General features: G+C 39.0%; 1 protein-coding gene across 2 annotated transcripts; it reads right to left on the bottom strand.

Annotated features, from left to right (window-relative positions):
• Window positions 1-198: 198 nt before the first annotated feature.
• Window positions 199-16,941, bottom strand: si:dkey-27h10.2 (cell wall protein RTB1). 2 transcript variants are annotated; one of them, XM_034899924.1, is made up of 10 exons: window positions 16,757-16,941; window positions 15,898-16,113; window positions 15,603-15,713; window positions 14,579-14,623; window positions 14,292-14,371; window positions 13,238-13,334; window positions 12,987-13,073; window positions 9,720-9,947; window positions 8,947-9,038; window positions 199-461 (listed from the first exon to the last, which is right to left on the bottom strand). In XM_034899924.1, the coding sequence occupies exons 1-9, from the start codon at window positions 16,833-16,835 to the stop codon at window positions 8,986-8,988; spliced, it is 996 nt and encodes a 331-aa protein (XP_034755815.1). In that variant the 5' UTR covers window positions 16,836-16,941; the 3' UTR covers window positions 199-461; window positions 8,947-8,985. The 2 variants fall into 2 exon arrangements, with proteins under 2 accessions (XP_034755815.1, XP_034755824.1); XM_034899933.1 differs by lacking the exon at window positions 8,947-9,038 and having other exon boundaries at window positions 257-461.
• Between the last annotated feature and the right edge of the window lie 2,528 nt (window positions 16,942-19,469).

Here is a 19,469-nt window from a genome sequence, read left to right as displayed (position 1 = left end):
TGGTTTTGTTTTTTTGTCATCCATTTAAAAAAAAATTCAGATACAAAGAATTACAAACAATACACTGAGACATTAGAATGCGTCCCTGTGTTTAAATTTAATAGAAAATATGTATATACTGTTTAGAAATGCTAAATTGGGGGACATATCTCTATCTATCTATCTATCTATCTATCTATCTATCTATCTATCTATCTATCTATCTATCTATCTATCTATCTATCCATCTGTCTGTTTGTCTGTCTGTCTGTCTACACATCTATCAATCAAAACCAGTCTAGTTTATACACACAAAAATTCAGTTCAATCCCTAAAACACTTAAAAAGCCCAGCTGACGTTTTACTTTGAAAAAGCTGCTGTGCTGCAATGCATTTTTTCTCAACAAGGAGCCAACAGCCAATTAGATTTCTCACTCGGTATGAACATACGTGTCCCTTTCCACTGTGGTTACTTCTTCAATCTGAAAGAGAGAATAAAAGGAAAGAACAATGAAAACAATGTATCTTGTCCCACAGGTACGCATCCTGCAATCACCTGCTTTTTCCACTTGTGACTTCTGCTTTGGCCACATTTATATGGCCCTTGCCATGACCTTTGACCTCTATGGAGAAACATCTGTTTGAGGGAAAGGATAGCTGACATGATTCTTGTATTGATGTGATTTATGCTTAACCAATAAGTGGCTGCAAAAAACAGTGTGGTCTCTAAGCATTATGTGACAGCAGGACAAACATTTGTCTAAATAAATACATAATTAGCTATTAGTGTTACTTTTGACACTTTACAGTCTTCAATTATAAATACTTTTGATACTTTGATATACTTTTGATACAAGTTTATGGGCCAATTGGTCAATTGCACTTTTTAAGTAGGTATATTTTAAAGTAGTTTTTTGTCCCCTAAAATAAGCCCCAAGTTAATCTAAACTGCATCCAATCTAAAGAAGTTTGGGTTTATACTAGTAATGCAATGAATGAGGTTCAGGTTGCAGGTAAGACTTCACATTTATCTTAGTCAGCTATGCTGAGTTGAGCCACAGGAATAGATAGGGATCTGTGGAGACCCGTTAGCCACTATATTGAAACCTAGCTGCTGAGAGATCTGGCATTCCATGGGGGATTTAGTTGTGTGGAAAAAAATGCTTGACTGAATCCCATGCAAGGATGTTCAGCCTTTTTGGTCACCCACAACCTTTTTGGTCACCCACAAATCCCAAAAAGGTAAAACAAATGACACCTTATGAAAACCATACATGAGGTTCAGCTAATTCCTTTGTCTGTCTTTTACTTAATTTGGAATGTAAAGAAAACAAGAACATCCTAATAGCCCTTTATGAAGTGAAACAAATAGGTTAGATATTCAAATCTTAATTTCATTAAAATCTCCACTGAACATTACATTACAATTCAACTGAACTAAAACTTGTATTTGTGCAGGGATGAATGTCTTTATTGATGGTGTCCAAAAACAGAAGTCGGAACAACTGGAGCTTTAAAATGCATCAGCCCTGACGAATTGATGATTACTCCCAGGTTAGGTTTCCTGAACTAGAAAGAGGGGTGTTTTGTTCACTGCAAAACAGGATTTATGGCTCAGCTGTAAATGATTGGTATATTAGTTCACAGAATTCCATGAAAAAGGGTAAACATATATTAACTAAATCCTAAATTTACGTTTAGACTAAGGTCCGAGTTAAGGTCTGGCCACGCCAGCATTTAAAACGGTAAAACTTTGCACCACAATCAATAAATTCCATGTCTGAAATCAATTCTAATATCATTTTTGCAATCAGTAGATTTGAAATTCCTCCTAACTTAATTATGCAGAACTTTAAGCCTAGATATAATTTAAACAGGTAAGGAATAAATAGACCAAAACAAGTTTGTCTATGGGGATTACTCCCTTTTGGAACTAGTCTCAAGTGGCCACTTGATGATCTGCAGTTTTTGGCATTTCCAAATTGGCCGCTTGCTCGAGCCACATATTTCTCAAGGATACTAACCAATTTCGAGGTGCCAACATTAAATGATCATGGGATGACATTTCCTATTGAATTTAGAATGTCAGCTTTGGATAAGTCTTAACCAGTGCCAACCTTTTACCTTGCACCCACAAATGCCTGGTAGTGTATTATGAGGTGGAGCATACTCATCAGACTTGAAGTGCAGATTTCATAACAATCTTTACTGTGTCTACATGAAGGTTTCAACATCAAACAAAAGGAAACTAAAGTTTTAACATTTTCAGGAACGTTCACGGAAGTTTACTTTAAGCTGTGTGTGAATGATGAGAGACAGAGATGTAATAAAGCCATGGTGTGACTCTGACAGTTTGACACTGCCTGAGGAATGTGGAGTTGATGCCAGAGGCGATACCAGCAGGTGAATCAGTGTCCGTCTGTCAGCAGTCCTCCTGATCACAGCAGCCCTGCCAACTGCACAAAGCCAGTCCAGGAATGTTTAAACCAGCCTGGAGAGGACAGCGGGAAAGGAAACTGTCCCTACATCCAAAGACCTCATGGGGTTTGGAGTCGCAGCAGGTCCTTGAGAGAGGCAGCTGCATTGGGATCTGAGCACATGGACATGAAAGTGCTTGCATCTTCATGCTGTGTTCATCTCTTTAGAGCAAACTAGCGGCCTGGCTATAAGGATGGAAACGTTTGTCGGTCAATCAGTCGTACAACAGTCCACAACTTTCAGACTAAGATGTCTTGACAAATATTGCCACCACATTTAGTACAGATATTAAAACTCCTATACATTAAAAAGTCCTGCGGACTTTAGTCACTTTGGTGACCTCATTTTCCTTAACATTTTCCATTTGAGCATGTTGGCAGACACAACCCACTGTCCTACCCACCAGTTTACAGTGGTTTCGGTGCTTTATGATCTCTGAAATTTGAATCATGACACATCTATTGGCTCACTCAGGATTGTTAAGGCATATCCAAGCTTACAACCTAATTTATTTTACAAACAAACTCATGAGTAACTGATTTAATTTGGAGATTACAAACCTGTACCCTCACGTCAGAACAGGAGATAAGAGATGAGTCTTAATTCTCTGCAACTTAATGTTAGAATTGATCTAATCTTGTCAATAGGGAATCAGCAACATTAAAAAGGCTTAAAAAGCCTGTGCACCTATAATCATGACACATTTCCAAACTTTAGTAAGAAACTTGTCATTACTTCGACATCACCAAGACAGCTGTTTTGAGCCAAAGCAATAAGCGATTGTTGTAGGAGCCAACGTAATAACTTAGATTAATGTAGCGGATTTCAAGAAACCCAAGAATGCTTTACACATGTACAGGGGGATAATAAAAAAGAAAATAGTAGGCCAACACAACACAATTTGTCTCCATCTGTTGAAAAGCCTGACCGTGTGTAACTCGGATTTTGCCAGTCCTTTTTCATTTTCCCTTTTAGCTTTTAGTTGTTCTACATTTAAGTTCCTTCTTTGCTGTGATGACCCCAGTATCAGCCATACCTACAAAACATAACTTCTAAGATAAAAATTAAAATACAAATAGGTCTATATAAAGACATCTCCTGCTACATTTTACCTGCATTTTCACTAGCACAGATTTTCCTGGTTTTCTGGTGAAATGTGTGACCCTTTTGTGCTCTGTAGCGCCATCTACCTAGAGGCAGAGGCAGAGGTAAAAGCAGAGGCAGAGGCACAGGCGTTAATAAAAACTATGTAAAAATTGTGTATTTTTCACTGTTAGTCTCATTTGCTGTTACAGGTCATTAGTGATCATCAGATGGAACACTACGCAGTTTCAGAAACATTTAGAAGTTACGTGCATTCACTTTAAATAGCACATATTCCGTATCTGTTATAACAAACATTCCCACTGTGCCTTGACATTGTGTGATTGGAGTGCTGACTCTGTTTCTGTGTTCTCTACTAATTGTTTTCTTTATGTAACCTGGGGGCATCTTTAAAGATGCTTGCTGCATGGTATAAAGAATGAAACATACACTACCAACTTAAGCTCTATAAATGTTTTGCGGGCCACCTGCCAAAGTATGGACTCAAGTTAAAAGGAAGAATCTAGAAAATGTGACTCTAGTTGTAAAATGCCCATCGTGTGAACAGGGAAGGTCAAGGCCTAGCATAATTTGACATCTCTTAAAATAAAATGATGTATGTCAGGGAAAGTAGATGCAACATTTTAAGCTACCACTTGCTTTTGCATGCATGCGTGAACATAAAATACTAAGAAATTAGGAGAATCATGGGGAAGGAAAACTTTACTTTAAGGTGACATTTAGGGCAACCAGTAAGCAATTTTTCATGTCATGAAGTTATTATTATTATTTTTTTAAGGTCCTCTCATGTGCAGTGGCCTTTGTTGAAATGCATCCTGGTTTGCACGACACATCACAGCAGCCGCCACACATCCAATTCTGCAGAGACTTGCTCAATGACAGGCAAAGAATGTGAGCCGGTTGACTTTGACATCAAGGCCACATTATTCTCCCGCAGTCACTGTGTACCCTTTAATTAGGATTTTCTGACCTATGACCTTTAGAAAAGACTTCAACCCCTAAGAAAGCAAAACAGGCTAAGGACACACACTCTAAACTGCTAAACTGTGAGGCCAACACACAGTGTGCATGCAGACACAAAGGAAGGTATCAGAGTGGTCTTCATGTTTAATGATATCATGCTGAAACGTTCTGCATTCTTTTCCCTCTAAAGACACGTTGACCTCATTCGTCATTGTCTGTTTTTATTTTAGTTTTTACAAAAGCCCTTGCATGTCTTTCCCTCTATCTGCCCTGCATTTCCTGTCGGTCTCTCTCACTATTAAATAAAGAATAAATGCTAAAAAATGCTAAGAAGCTAACTATAAACTGGCTTTAGGTGTGTTTATAAATTTGTTTGTAAAATAAAATAAATACAAAAATATACTAATTTCTAGTTATCTTAATTTTTTCCTGTAAATATGACTTCTAGAACTAGAATATCTTTTTGACATACAGTTTATTTTAGAGTATATTGGTATATCATTTTACAAAGCTTTGTAGGTTGACAATGATCAACCAAAACAAATGCATATTACTTTATGAATGGCTGCTGCTGTGTGTTTTCCAGGATGAGGGTGTGTCTGAGTATCATTGTTTATCCCAAAACACTGACTTGAAAGAACCAAATGTCTGTGTGGCGATGCTTTTTTTAAGAAACAAGTGGTTATCAAATGATTGAACATTTGTTTTGGACATGGCATATTAGGTCTTATTTACTTTATATTTACACATTAATGCATTGCTTATAAATAGTCCACTGTTCTATTGCCATTCCTTTTAGTCCTGCCCTGACATTATGACATTAACACTTAAAGAATTTAACATGAAGTGCTGTCAAAGAGCCCCTCACTGCAAACTGCAAGTACTACATGTCTACAAGTCATCCATGTTGGGTGTACTTTATAGTGTAAGAAAATCAAACATTGTTTACACTAAGCATGGTACTTTTGAAAAGGTTTTGTAATCCAATGCACCAGAAACTTAAAATGCTGAAACAAGAACTATATTTAAATACTACAAAATGTTATTCCTTTACGTTTAAGAACAAAATCTTTACATGAAAAAAGTCATGAGACACACAGTCTTCAGCTTCCAAACTGCATACGCAGCATTAAAACAGCCCTTCAATGATGCAAGTCTAATAGCTATCTTCACAACTTCCCGACACAGTTTTCAATTTCTTGACCCAAACTTGATGTTTTGTGGTAGGAAGTCAAGAGCGGAAGGGGCAGAAACAGCCTCCACCAGCTGTTTTCTTCAGTCTACATTTTCCAACAGTCCCCTCCTTCCTGTAAAGCAGCCCAGGTGTAATGGCCGACCTGCCAGTCTGAACCACATCAAACCTCAGAAGCAGGAAGCTTCCCTTCACTGTTATTACCCAGATAAAGATTCTTCATTCACCGCATGCACCATTGTCATCCTGCACATCATGAATCTGTGTTTATACCTGCAATGTCGCCCAAAGAAATTATGACTTTTGCTATTATTGGGAAGCTGGAAAAGTATTTTTTTTAAGTCTTTGTTTACCCTGAGCATTTAAAGAACATCCAGTATTAGGCAGCATTATGAGCCTATAGCCACACACAACATGAGTAATATCAAATAAGATCTTCAGTGTCAGATCCTTGACCCTCTTCAACTCTATGATCTGTCTCTGAACCAGCACCACCAGCCTGTGCCTGTGCAAATAAAACAAGCGGCTTCAAGCTAACTACCACCCTTGTTAGTTTCACATAGTTAAATCTCACTTTGCCACTCTCTTTTTTTAACTTGCCTCCTCCTTGCTGTGAAATTGTCATCCCAGGCGGTACAGACAGTTTCCTCCAACATTGGCCATCAAACATGAAAGCTGAGCTCTGACTGGATAATAACACAGTGAATTCCCAGGTCTAATTATGCTGGTTTAGTTTACGAGCTGTCAGCTCATATCCATAGTCCACAACTACAGAATAGTGAGCGGCCTTTCAACTTCAGTTTCCAGCTTGCTCATCACTTCCCAGACCAGGTGGGAATGAGTGAGGAGTTCACTTTCTTCTTTTTAATTTTTTCAAATTGTTGTTATTTACTGTTTTTCAACAAGTGTTCCCTTATACAGGCAGACTTATGGTGAGAACCACTACATTTCTCACAGTCTCAGGGCATTTCATTTTACATTTTTAGTTTAATTATCACCTCCAGACAACAGAAAAATAAATCTTGAATCTTAAAGCCAATGAAGATTCCAATGAACTTCCAGTAAAACTAATTATATAATTCCACGGAAGAGAAGTTACTCAGATGAGGGTTTAAAGATAAAGTTGCTGTGCTATGCTGTCAGGAACAGGTATTATTAGAGACCACAAATCACAAAGACAAAGGTTATTTCTTTCCATAACCTCATGTTTTGCGATCATTGTTTTAAGTTCATATCATTGTCTGTCATAGTTAACTTTACTAAAATGGAGAAAGAACAAAATGGGGTCACTTCCTTTTGTGTGTGGTGAGGTTTAGACAACAAAAGCCCTTTGGTATGGGTTAAATATCTTTTTTTTTAGGTTTTGGTTTAATATACAGTCTTGTACAGTATGTAGAACTTAAAGTAAGTAATATGGATAGTAGGGCCTGTTTCACGAAGGGCATTTTGACATTAACATAGTACTCAAGGCACAGTTGTGAATAATCAAATTAATAATAGCTAAATTCAATTTAGCAGCTTCAGTTTCAGGGTCCTTGTACTGTGCATCCTGGCTCACTGATCCACTGTCATAGTGAGACCCTTTCATAGAACAGAGCAATCATTAATGGTATTGGTAACACCTGTTTTTTTCCTGCTATCACAAGATGAAGGGTGCTTTTGAACACGTATTTCATGTTTGTCAGCTGATCATAACCCTGATAAAACAACAATATAAATGCACATCTTATTAGATTGTCATGTATGTTAAGTTGTTATGTTAAGTATGTTAAGTTTAGCCACTAATGTCTAATTCGGATGTGCACTTCCTGTTTTATTTTGTATTCACCTCTTCCCTCTTGTGTCAGACCCTGACTTCCTCCCGTTGTGTGAATGTCTACCCCACTCCTGATTGGTTTTACCTGTTGGAACTTTGGTCCTCATTGTGAGTTTTGTTTTGTTTTGTCTGAACTTTACTCAGTAAACTACTTTTGTTCTACCTACTATTGTTTGTGAATCATGCATTTGAGTTCACCAGTCTCGTGTCTGAGGTCTTAACATAGATGTCGTAGTGATCTTTTTAGTTTTCCCGAAGACCCACTCCCTGTGAGAAAAGGTATTTAGAGATAAAGAACTAGCACTGAAAGAGGAGGTAGAGATGCTTGGGATTTCTGAAGCTGGTGTTTTTGTGAGAGCGGAGATGATCCGTGACTGCTAACGTGGAGCATCTGAGCGGTTGGCCTTTCAGATGCGAGCTTATCATCAGCTGTTAAGAGCGGTGTGAATTCCTCGGGCCTCAGGCTTCGGCCCTGAGTGTTTCTGAGCAGATAGTAAGAGGGGGTGCAGGTGCAGGTGTGGGCCTTACATCCTGAAGCACATGATGATTAGACTGAGAGGGCCCTTGTTAGTACTCGTGTGAGAGGAATCCCAACCATCAGGGGATGATAGAGCAGGAGGAACCAGAGACAAAAAAGGAATTGTGAAGTGTTGTTTAAAGAGTGATTTTGGTAGAAAGGATGTGTTATGCATCAATAATGTAAAGGATTGGAGTCTGCTTTTTTATGATTATCTTGCATATAGACCTATAGATAAGCATGAAGATCCACTTTCGACCCTGGAAATAGTTGTGTAAATAAAGGTTTGAACTCAAGGCCCACTAATGAGCTTCACCATCATTGACTTGCTCAATTACTGTACCATTATCATTATCACTTCAAAACATTGGTTTGGAAAGTGCTACACAAATAAAGTTATCATGTGTCATCGCCTAAGAGTGGATCTTTGTTCATATCATAATGAAGATGGAGACTGGGAAAAAGTACTTAATGGTTAGGAAAAAAAGCTAATAAGTGGACCCTGTTATTGCTGTCAGACCTGTAGTTACTTACTGCAGAAAAATACATTTTAAAAAATCAATTAGAAAAAAACAATCAAAAGTAGTAAAAATGTGATTTATGTACTGTATGTTGTGATACTGACTTCTTCAACCAGCGGAGAGAGTTTATGGAAGCAGCTTCCAGTGTGTATTTATACACTACTGGATGTCAGACTGTAAATGTGATTTACAATTTTGGGGACAAGCACACTTTATAATTTTAGTTTTAATGGTTATGGTTTTTCTATTTTTAATATCTTAATTTAGGAAAGGAAGCTGGAAACTTTCAGTGGTTACACATGAGGTCTGCAGTTCAGGGTGGGGGAGTTAGGGTTGGGGGGTTCTGAGACAGAGTGTCTGCCCACTGTGGTCTTACCGAGTTCCTGAAGAACAGCGCAGGGGCAGAGAGGCGATATCACACCGGACAATCGAGAGGAATGTCCCAGAAGATGTTGCTCCTCTTCAACTCTATTTTTTTTTTTTTGAAACAAAGGGTGAACAGTGTCTGGTTTAGAGATGTGACTTATAATGTTAAACTCAACAACAAACTGCAGCAATGTGACCAGATAAGTTTCCTATACTGTAAACCAGACAGAAGAGTCAAGGAATCCTTACGGTCTATGATCCTTACTGGGAGGAGATCATTTTACTGCCATAATGGAGAGGAAACAGCGACCAACAACTCCGATATGTACATGTCAGCAATACATTAAGAAAAACTTGAACTGATCTTTAACTGTTGCAAAGGAAAGTAAATTTACAACAAAAACAAACCGAATAAGGTATGCATCAGTGTGAATTACTGCATAGTTGTAAGTTCTTCTTTTTGTCTCCTGATTAGTAGAAAATGTGTTGAAATAAATGACGGATGAATGCTGTTGCAGTAAGATGGAATTGAGATATGAACATAGAAAAGCAGCTGTCCCTCTGTTACTATTCTGCCAACATAACCACCTTGCAGGTCTGCACTAAATTATACAGTAGTGAACAACGTTACAGTATTAACACAGGGTACTTCTGTCTTCTTTCAATCCTCAAAGGATGAAATTATTTGGTGTAATCAGTAGATGAGTGTATGCAGGGTCTGTAATAACATTTCAGATAGCAAGAGGAATAACCATTTGTTGGGGCTAAACTTAAAATACCAACCTCTCTTCTGACTGAAGTCAGCATTGTTGCTGTTGTTCTCATTTATCTCCTTCAGTGATTCCACTGAGGTCTTGTTGGAGACGACACCTTCGTCATCAGTTTTCTCCTCCACACTCGGCTCCACAGGTGCTGGGGGACTTTGCTCAACAACGTCCTCTTTGCTGTTTGGGGCTGGCGCCGGAGCTGCAGACTCAGCGCTGGCATCAACAACAGATTTATCAGCCTCAGCTGTGAAGGACAACAAAAGCAAACCACAGTGCTTTTTCAGTTATTTTCAAGAACATTAATACTGTTTTTCTTCCTAGGGAATCCACTAATAGTGTGACACATACTGTATAAGTGAAAACACAATGTGGATAAAGAAAAACAACACAGAACTTGAGTCATAATGGAATAAACTACAAAACCCTAACATGTAGACCATGCTGTAAGACTGTTGCAATACGTTAATTGTGAAATGTTGTTGAGACATCATTTAAACCTTAATGACATTGTACATTTGATATTTGGTTCGCTGCCTTCTTCCACCCACATAGCCTGAAGTGGTGTTGCCCTCTCTGACAGTCAGGTGGGAGATTTCTCTCGGGCGAAGGCATTTCAGGGGGCCACCATGTTGGTAATGAGGCGGCTGATTACTGGCCAGTTCCTAATGAGCCACAGCCATGCAGCTGTTGAAGGCTGTGGGAAAGTAGGGCAGCCCCATCATTTTCTGACAGGGGGGTTAGGTGGAGGGAAAGCAGAGATGAAGGGGAGAGGAAGGTGACCGTTGTTCTAGACATAATTCTGCCATCAGTAAGAAGGAAGGCTCCATTGGGTGTCATTCCAATCTTCAGGAAATCACGATGTCTGTCTGGTTAATGGCTAGTGACCAGATGCTTTTATCCCAGGTGGACTCTTGACCTGACTGTTAGCTTAGCATTCTCATTTAGTGTACTCACACTTGATATGTAAAGTTGGTACTTGTTATGTAAAAGGCCATTTGTAAAAATACAATTATAAAAGAAATAGTTTGACACCACTCTCATGTCTGTGTGATACGTGCTGTGATACGACTGTGTGTGCGACATGAAATTGCTTTTCCAGCGCCTCTAAAGCTAATTTTTTAACACTTGGGGAACAACAGCTGGGTACAGTGCATATCCAGAGTTTTTCAAAACAGTCAGTTAAACCACGGAACTCTCTTTAAAATATCTCAGCATCTATCACATGGATGCCTTGAGTCCATCCTTTGGTAGAGACCTCCATGCTTCCCAGAGGATGTATCCTTATAACTTTGGTAATCCCCTGACTTCGTATCAAGCGCCATCATCAATTGTTTGACTGAGTACCTGCAAAACTAATGAAAATACCCATCAGAAAACTAACACCTGTGTGTACATCTTAATGGATATCCTGTATGTTCTTCTGTGTGTGTGTTTTCATTGCCTGTTCATTTTGGCTGTGTTTATTTTGTAACTGTTTTCAAGCCACCTTACTGGGCACAAAAGCTTGAAAACGGACTCTACTTTTCAATGGTTAGATAAAGAAATATAAAGAGAAAGACATATTTGCACTAAACCCACATACCCAACAGAAAGTGACACAGGAATGAACAATTTCTAAACTGTGAAAGAGCACTCAATCATGAAATAGGATGACCAACCATTAATATGTTTTGCCTGTTTTGTCACCTTTGGTATAAACTGCAAAGAACAGCCATGTTGTAGCTACTATGGGCTGCTAGCAAATGTCACCTTATAAAGTTTCTAGGTAGTGATAATGAATCTAAAAACTTAGTATTCAGTTCAACTTCAAATCCTCAGTAACACCTTTTATTCTAATCTCATTCTGTGGTTTAAACATGCTTCTCATTACTGTCATCTGTCAAAATGACTGAAAAAAGCTACTCAATACACTTCCTTAAATGTATGTACTGTATGGAATTATTTTTACCAAAGGGCTCATGAGGACGAGGGGACACAGTGTGAGTGTTTTCATGAAGTCAAAGTAGTGAGATGATGTGTTAAACATACTATGGTGGTTTTATTATCTTATCTCACACCTACACATTTCTATTTAGTGCTGCAGAAAATAAGCTTTGGGGGGAATTCTCGTCACAGAGATTTTGTAATTTACAATTTGCCCAGAAAATATATAGATCATAGAAGGAGTAATCCTAAAATCTGGATTTTAAATAATTTCAACATTTTCTTACATACAGCAAATGAAGGCCTTGGTTAGATTTTCATCAGAATTTGAATTACACAGAATTTTGTATGGCAAAATGACATCATGCTCAACAACCCCTGTAATAGGAGGTGTCAGCTGCAGTTATGACAGACTGGTAATTTGTTAATTTAGCTTGCATTTCCACCAAGTGGTAACCATGAATACTGCAGGTGACATTTTCTCCCCTCTCAATGTAATAAGGAAACCATTTGCCGCAGCAGTTGAGTATACACTTTCTGTCACGGACATTTCAAAATTTCCTGTGGAAATTAACTGATGTGAATTCATTTGCACAAGCCCTGTGTGAGTCAGGTGGCTGTAAATAATTTCAGATTTCCTTGTAGAATTCACGCCAAGTGTGCTCACAATCAATTCATAAACAACTTTTGTTTTGACAAAGTTGCTTGACATATAAAAAATAATCTAACATTATTTTATTAAATGAGGTGCTTTGCAGTTTTAGCCATTTTGTTGCTGTTTTCATGCTTTTGCTCACATGTTTTTCTATAGAGCTCCCTTACAGCTTTGGAATAGATATTTGGCAGCTCCTGTGTTTACTTGTGTCTGAATCCTCGCTCGGTCAGTCTGCCTTTTCCCTTTTCTCAGACAATGCTTTCCTAGTTTTCTGCTTCTTTTTTTGCCAGCTCATCTATAATGATAGTGTGGACAACTCCATCGCTACCTTGTAAATTAAGCTAAAATAAACTGCATGGTTCCCCTTTAATGTTTGTATTGGGCTGACAAATCAATTCCTGTGTTGAATCAAAACACATTTTCTATTCAGATTTAAATATTCCATATACCTGCAGGTCTCTAGGCATTCACACTCACAGTAATATACTGTTCATTTGGTGTGTAGAGAGTTCTTGAACTGTACTTCCTTTTATTCAGTTTAACTGATCTTGATGAAATAGGAAGGAAAATATCACACCAACAGCCCGCAAAACATTCATACACTTACAACTTCATTTGCTACACTGAAACAAGCTTATTTCTCTAAGCTCTATTGATACTTCAATGAAATTAAAAACAGCTAAAATCAGTCAGGTTTGTTCTAACCTTTCTGCTCCTCCTGCACTTCAGGTTTTGCCTCTGGTTCTTGCTCCTTTTTTGTAGTAGTTTCTGTACTTTCAAAGGTTTGCAGTCCTGAAAAGAGTACATGGATCGGGATTTAAAAATATTTCTGCAGCAACAGAATAGCACTGTCTGTGTAGATTTGTAAGGCTTTTCTTTTTTTTATGTGACATGCTTATGTTTTTTATGTGACATGCTTGTGTAACATTGTAGTTGATATACAATGTTGGACTGACCATTCTGAGATACAGTATCAACAGGCACCTCAGGCTCCACAGTGCTGAGAGGGATGTTGGCTTCATCCGGTCTGGAGGTGAAGTCGACAGAGTAGCGCTGTAAGGAAAGGAGATTCAGAACACACATTGAAGGCGTTGTTTGACATTTTGGGAAATGAGACAATTGATAAGCACTTTCACATCTGTATGCTAAATATGAAGCTACCGCCAGCCAATAAGCTTAACTTAGCTTAGCATGAAGACCGGCTCTGTGTAAAGGTCAATTCTTGTTTTAACTACCAACACCTCTTGTTTGTTGTACCAACAATACCACGGTTTTACACTGTTGTGTATCTGTGCAAATACAATTTGTATTTTAGTGTTTGTGTGGATTAATCAAACAAAATATGATGTGTTCAATGGTAAGCTTAAAGTGCTCATATTATGGTCCTTTTCAGGTTCATAATTGTAATCAGAGGTTGTACCAGAATAGGTTTATGTCTATGTTTATGGTAATTTTCAGAAAACTCCATATATTTGTACTTATCTCGTTACTGCACATTACTGCAGTTCCCCTTTTCACTCTGTGTTTAGCTCTCTGTTTTAGCCATGTGTATAATCTTTGTTGGGAGTTGCACATGCTCAGTTGGTACTGCTAGCTAGTCAGTTGCAGAGTATGAGGATGTGCCACGCCAGCAGCTTGGTGAGCATTAGAACGTGTGTTACAAAGTGGCGCATGTTTGTCACAGAAGTAAAGGCTGGACTACAATAGAGCTGTTTGGAGCTCTGGAAGATGGTAAGTCCCTTTAGGGTGGACTTTGGGCTTTTTACTTTGTAAACCTAAAACTTGCACAAAAAAGATATATATAACATAATAAAGGAAAGGGAAAAAGCCTACAAGCATAACATGAGCACTTTAAAGCTAGCTACTCCCGCTTGTTTCCAATCTTTATGCTAAGCTGTGCTAAGCGGCGGATGGCGGTAGCTTCATATTTAGAAAACAAACAAGATTGTGGTATCTTCTTATTTTACTCTTGGAAGGAAAGCGTATAAATGTATTTTCCAAAATACTTACCCTTGCTCTCTTCCGTGCAAAGTAGCAGGCAGCTCCACATACAAAAGCTATGACGATTATCACAACCAGGATGACAATGCCTGAAGGAGGGTAACATTAACGTTAATACAATTCATGCATAGGCGGCGGGTGAGATGGAGGTTTGGTTAGGCTAATTGTGGGAGGGAAGTAGATTTGGATAGCCTAGGCCGCATTCACATGGTTTATCTACATGCATTGGTGTAACCATGACCGATAGTTCAGTTACAGTCTCAAACATATGTTGTTTGATATCATTTGTAACTTACCAGTGATGTCGCCTGTGCTTGCGTTGTTTGGCTTCTCAGTGGTGCCTAATATTTCAAAAGAGAAAAATTGGCATCAATCAATGCCTTTAATAGGAATGGGTTGTCATTAAAAAACTGCTAATGATAGTCAAATGCAACATTCTTTGCCTAATACAGTCAGAAGGGTTACGTCTAGAAACTAGAAGGGCGCAGACTTTTGCCAAGACATGTTCTGTCTCATAAGGGTAATGCAGTATGAATTTTCCTGGGAATAAATGTTATGGAGAATCCTGACACCACATGAATGAGGCACAAAACTCCTATCTTGCAATGTTAACGGAAGTGAAATATAATTTGTGTATTCTCCATGCAATTTGGACCCACTACTAAATGCAATGGGTTCTTTCTTTACCCATGTTATGCCATGACCCTTTTACCAAGTTTAATGAACATCGGGCCAGTAGTTTTTCTGTTTTCCTTCTGATAGACAGACAAACAAACAAACAAACGGACAAACCAAAATGAAAACCTCCTTGGCGGAGGTAATAATTCAACTGGTTTAAAGCTGCATTTAGATATTTCTTTGGCGAATTGAGGCGCAGCGAAAACAAGCTCAAAAACACAACAGTGCATCATCACCTAACAAAGCTGATACAGCTAACGGGTTTCAGAAGAAACCAAGCAACGCTGCCATTCCATTGAAGTCATGTTTCTGTCCACCTAAGGAAGTAAGTTTGGTATTCATTGTCTTTGTTCTCTGTTTAACTGTGTCATCTAATGTTATTATCTAGTTTTTATCACAGCGCTCAAAGCAAAATGTGGTTTGTATTCAAGATAAGTATAATTTTATTTATTTTATTTATAATTATTCCAGGCTATGCAGCTGCATATACCTGGCATATAACTTTACGTTGTACTGGAATTGTACATAAAAGTGCATCCACAGCATCACAATGTTTGGTAATGTAAAGCTCTCAAATCCTCAGACTTAACCAGGAACATCAAATTGTAGAACATGGTCAATCCATCAGAAGCCTCTACTCACTTTTGTTTGTGGTTTTGGCGGCCGATGTTGGGCTTTTAGAAGGATCAATGGGTTTGGGTGTGGTGATCGAAGTAACTGTACTTTCGGGTTCTTTGGTAGAACCTTCCCTTCCTGAATAAGAGAAGCATGTAACTCCACCAGCAAACAATGATACAGACAGGAAGAATCACAAAACAAAGAAGACATGATGATGAATGGACTGGCTAGAAGGGTCAAAAGAATTGCTTGTGGGGAATCTTGAACCACTTATGGGTACATGCATCAGATAATAAATAGATCAGATAATAGCTCTTACTTTTCTGCTTTGTTGTTGAAGGTGGGATGGTGCTGTTGTCCCCGGTGATGTTCAAGGTAGTGGTGGAGGTGTCGGTAATGTTGTTGGTGGTTCTGGTGACATTGTCCGTGGTGTTGAGGGGTTTTACAGTGGTGGAATAATTTCCGTAACTATCAAACCCAGTTGAATTTTGGGGAGTTGTGTTGTTTTGTGCTGTGACAGAAGCCACAACCAAACCTGCAGGAAAGGATACAGCCTCTTCAAAACTATCCAATAGGTGAACACATAACTAACCAACATTTAAGCATAACACATTGGCATCAAGTTTAGATTCTAAAACAGAAAACAGGTCTGTTGCAAACGGACTGTTTGTTTTTTGTTAGTTGGTTGTCATTTTGTTGTGTCTCTGCACATAAACACAATAGAATTGATAACAAAAGAACTTGAATTAATAGTAATATAATAATATATAATAGTAGTTTATTTGCTGATCTAATCTGCTCATCAGACTACACGACTCACAGTAGCTCCGTTAATTTTAAGGGAACCAGCTATGTGAGTACTGTACCGTGTATTAAGGTGTGGCCGTGCTTACCTGATGATATTTTACTCATACATTCTGACTTTGGGCTTTTATACATTAACAATAATATTGCATTATATCAAGCATTCATGTGAAAATTGTATTGCACTTTTACCATTTACAACAAATTACCTGAAGCCAAACAAAGACAGAACATTAGAGGTGCAGCGTTCTCAGAAAAACTTTTAGATAGACAACAAAACATACCACTTTGTAAATTATAAAATTAGTGAATAATCCAGTGTAATCAGGTGCATTTCATTAATACATGAAAAAGAGCCCTAAAAAGAGCCTTACCTAGGATATAGAAGGAAAGACTGATCGATGGCATTTTAAGTTTGTTTGATGGCAGCAAGCAGGCGGGAAAAGTCCACATATGTGGTATGTTTTATCAATGCCCTGAGCCCAAAGGTGATGATTTCATATGCTGCTTTGCTTCCTCATGCCTCAGAGTGTTGCATGCCTCTAAAATAACCACAAACGCCTCTGACCACAGCAGGATGCATCAAAGAACAGTGTTGCTCAAAAACTTTAAGGGAGAGGAAACAACCTCTGGTACGTTGCCTCAGACTTTCCTCTCACTGCATAATAATATGAGGGGACAGATGTGAAATCTCTTCTAATTTGATTAGCTGTAAATTTAGAGTTAATTCATTTAGTGAACAGTATGACACATTTGGGCCAGCTTTAACACCACCTGTAAGAGCAGATATTCTTTCTCCTCTTTGTGTTTAAAGACTTTCTTTCTTCAGAGCAATACGTTGTGAAGTTACAATGACCAACTGTATGTCTTTTTCTTGAGAAACTGGGAGTGTTGCAAAATACATGCAGGTCACATGGTGCAATTGTTCCATTATTGTCAGTAGCAATTTCTGCTCACTAGATGTCGCTGTGACTAAGGGGAAAGCCACCAGAGATTCTGGACAGTTGAGTTGCCCTTTTTTCTTGGTCAAAGTAACTTTTACTTTATCTAAATGTAATTTCCTGTCTGATGTCCTATAAAATGAACAAAGTACAAAAGGTTCACAAGATATAGGATAATGTTTTTTTAAGTTTCACTGTATGTTGTATATAAAATTTGATAGTGATATTATTTAGGCATCATGGTATGTTCAGTGGTGATGGCTGAGAAACATTATGCTGATAGCGAGAACGCAATGAGATGCAACAATCAGTCCCCACAATTGGCAACTGATTTGATAATTCTAACAATGATTTGCCATTTCTCAATTGCCATTTCTCAATCAATACAAACTTTTCACTTGTTGCAGCTTCTCATCAACGTGAGGATTTGAGTCAGTCATATGTGAATACTTTGGGGTTATGGACTGTTGTTTGTGTAAAACAAAACATCTGAAAGGTTCTTCTTGAGCTGGGAATCACCACATGCATTTCTTTTCTGGCATTTTATAGACCAAACAATTAATTTAGTTAATATCTTGCTGTAATGCTACCGCTTTTTTGAACGTTTATAAATGTGTGTGTGTCATTGAACAAGTGTGTCAGCTTACTTGTCTTGTGTGGGTGGAGTTGTTGTAAGGGTGGATGTGTGCTCAGCCTTGTAGGTTCATTTATTACTGTTTATTTCCCCATGGCAGTGGTAATAGGATTAGTGTTAACTGCCACCCAGTCACTGGCAGGCTCCACGTGGGCCACTGCAGGCCCCTCCTGCCGAATGGCCTGACCGGGTCTGTCCGGGACCAGGACGCAGCGACAAGGAACTTGTAGTCCTCTAATCCTGTAGAATGACCCCCGCCTGGCTTACTCTCTGGGCCATCTATCACCACATCACAGAGCCCAGGCATTAGCACCAGGCACTAGCACCAGGCCCAGCCCGGTGGATGAGCTAATCACTGAGAAGAGAGGAGTGAGTGTGTTTCTATGTGTATGTGTGTGAGAGAGACGCAGAGAAGGGAGAAAGCTGGACCACCCACCCGGAGGATTCAGAGGCACAGGATTCACAGCCCATTCTGTTGACCTGCCACACCGCCCCAGCTCTGGGCAAGGCCCTCCCCAATTGTTCCGCCTGCTAACATGAGGAGGGGGGTTAGACAAGGGGATGGGGGGTGGACGAGCCGTAAACAGTGGGCTGAGCTTCTCTCCTTCAGCGCACAAAGGGGCTGAATTGTGTTGGGACAGGAGCACTTTTTAGAGTGGCCCTGCCATTGGGCTGAATGAAACATCTGTGGCGGCTGAGCCAGAGGAAGAAAATGCTATTTTGTTGTTCAACCACACTGACAACCTGTTTTCTATTTCTTAACCCCCCCCCCCCCCCCCCCCCCCCCCCCCCCCCCCCCCCCCCCCCCCCCCCCCCCCCCCCCCCCCCCCCCCCCCCCTCCACACACCAAAATTAAGAGGATGTGCTCAATGTAACAATCTAGTCAAATATAGGTACAAGATTCAAGATGTCATCTGTATGATAAAATGTCCATGTGGCTAGCCCACGGCCTCTGCCTAAGAAGGCAGAGTGTACCCTATAGCAGTACATTTTAATGATTTTAAATATGACATCTAATCATTTAGATTCATGGGTCCTTAAAAGGTGACTATGCCAGAAAGAGTAGGGAATATAGATGAACGCTATTAGCATTAGAGCATTAGAGAAGAGTTTTGGAGTTTCAATCTACAAACTTAATCTCCCAGGGGTTTAAAAAACGAGATCCCATGGCATGCGATGCCATAAATAGCTAAAGAAAAGTATATAGCATAGGACGCAAGGTATTCATGGACTGTACAAATTTGTATGATCTCTGAAAGTTATAAGATTCTCATTCAGTTAGTATTTAAACTTTTTAAATATATTTTGTAAATAGCAGTCAATGTAAATGATGGAACCACTATGACGTACAGTATTTGATGTAAATACGGATTGTGTTACTGAAATGGTTGTGAATTTGCATATGAACTATTGGTATGAATTGGAGTAGTATTGCAATTACAGTTTTTTTCAGTCGCTAACAAGCGTTTGTCGAACCAGTTGTCACATTTTCAAAACTCTAAACACAATTAG

This window comes from Etheostoma cragini, chromosome 2 (assembly GCF_013103735.1).
Source record: "Etheostoma cragini isolate CJK2018 chromosome 2, CSU_Ecrag_1.0, whole genome shotgun sequence".
Lineage (NCBI taxonomy): Eukaryota > Metazoa > Chordata > Actinopteri > Perciformes > Percidae > Etheostoma > Etheostoma cragini.
Note: the sequence above shows the minus strand (reverse complement) of the source record. Positions and strands in the feature narration are given on the sequence as shown.

Bases quoted from the DNA above. Each gene is read 5' to 3' on its own strand.
- si:dkey-27h10.2 (XM_034899924.1), bottom strand. From the start codon at position 16,835: ATGTGGACTTTTCCCGCCTGCTTGCTGCCATCAAACAAACTTAAAATG. The intron at 14,372-14,578 runs GTAAGTTACAAA...ACCCTCCTTCAG, and splicing joins AAGCACAGGCGACATCACTG to GCATTGTCATCCTGGTTGTG. The intron at 13,074-13,237 runs GTCAGTCCAACA...TACTCTTTTCAG, and splicing joins TGATACTGTATCTCAGAATG to GACTGCAAACCTTTGAAAGT.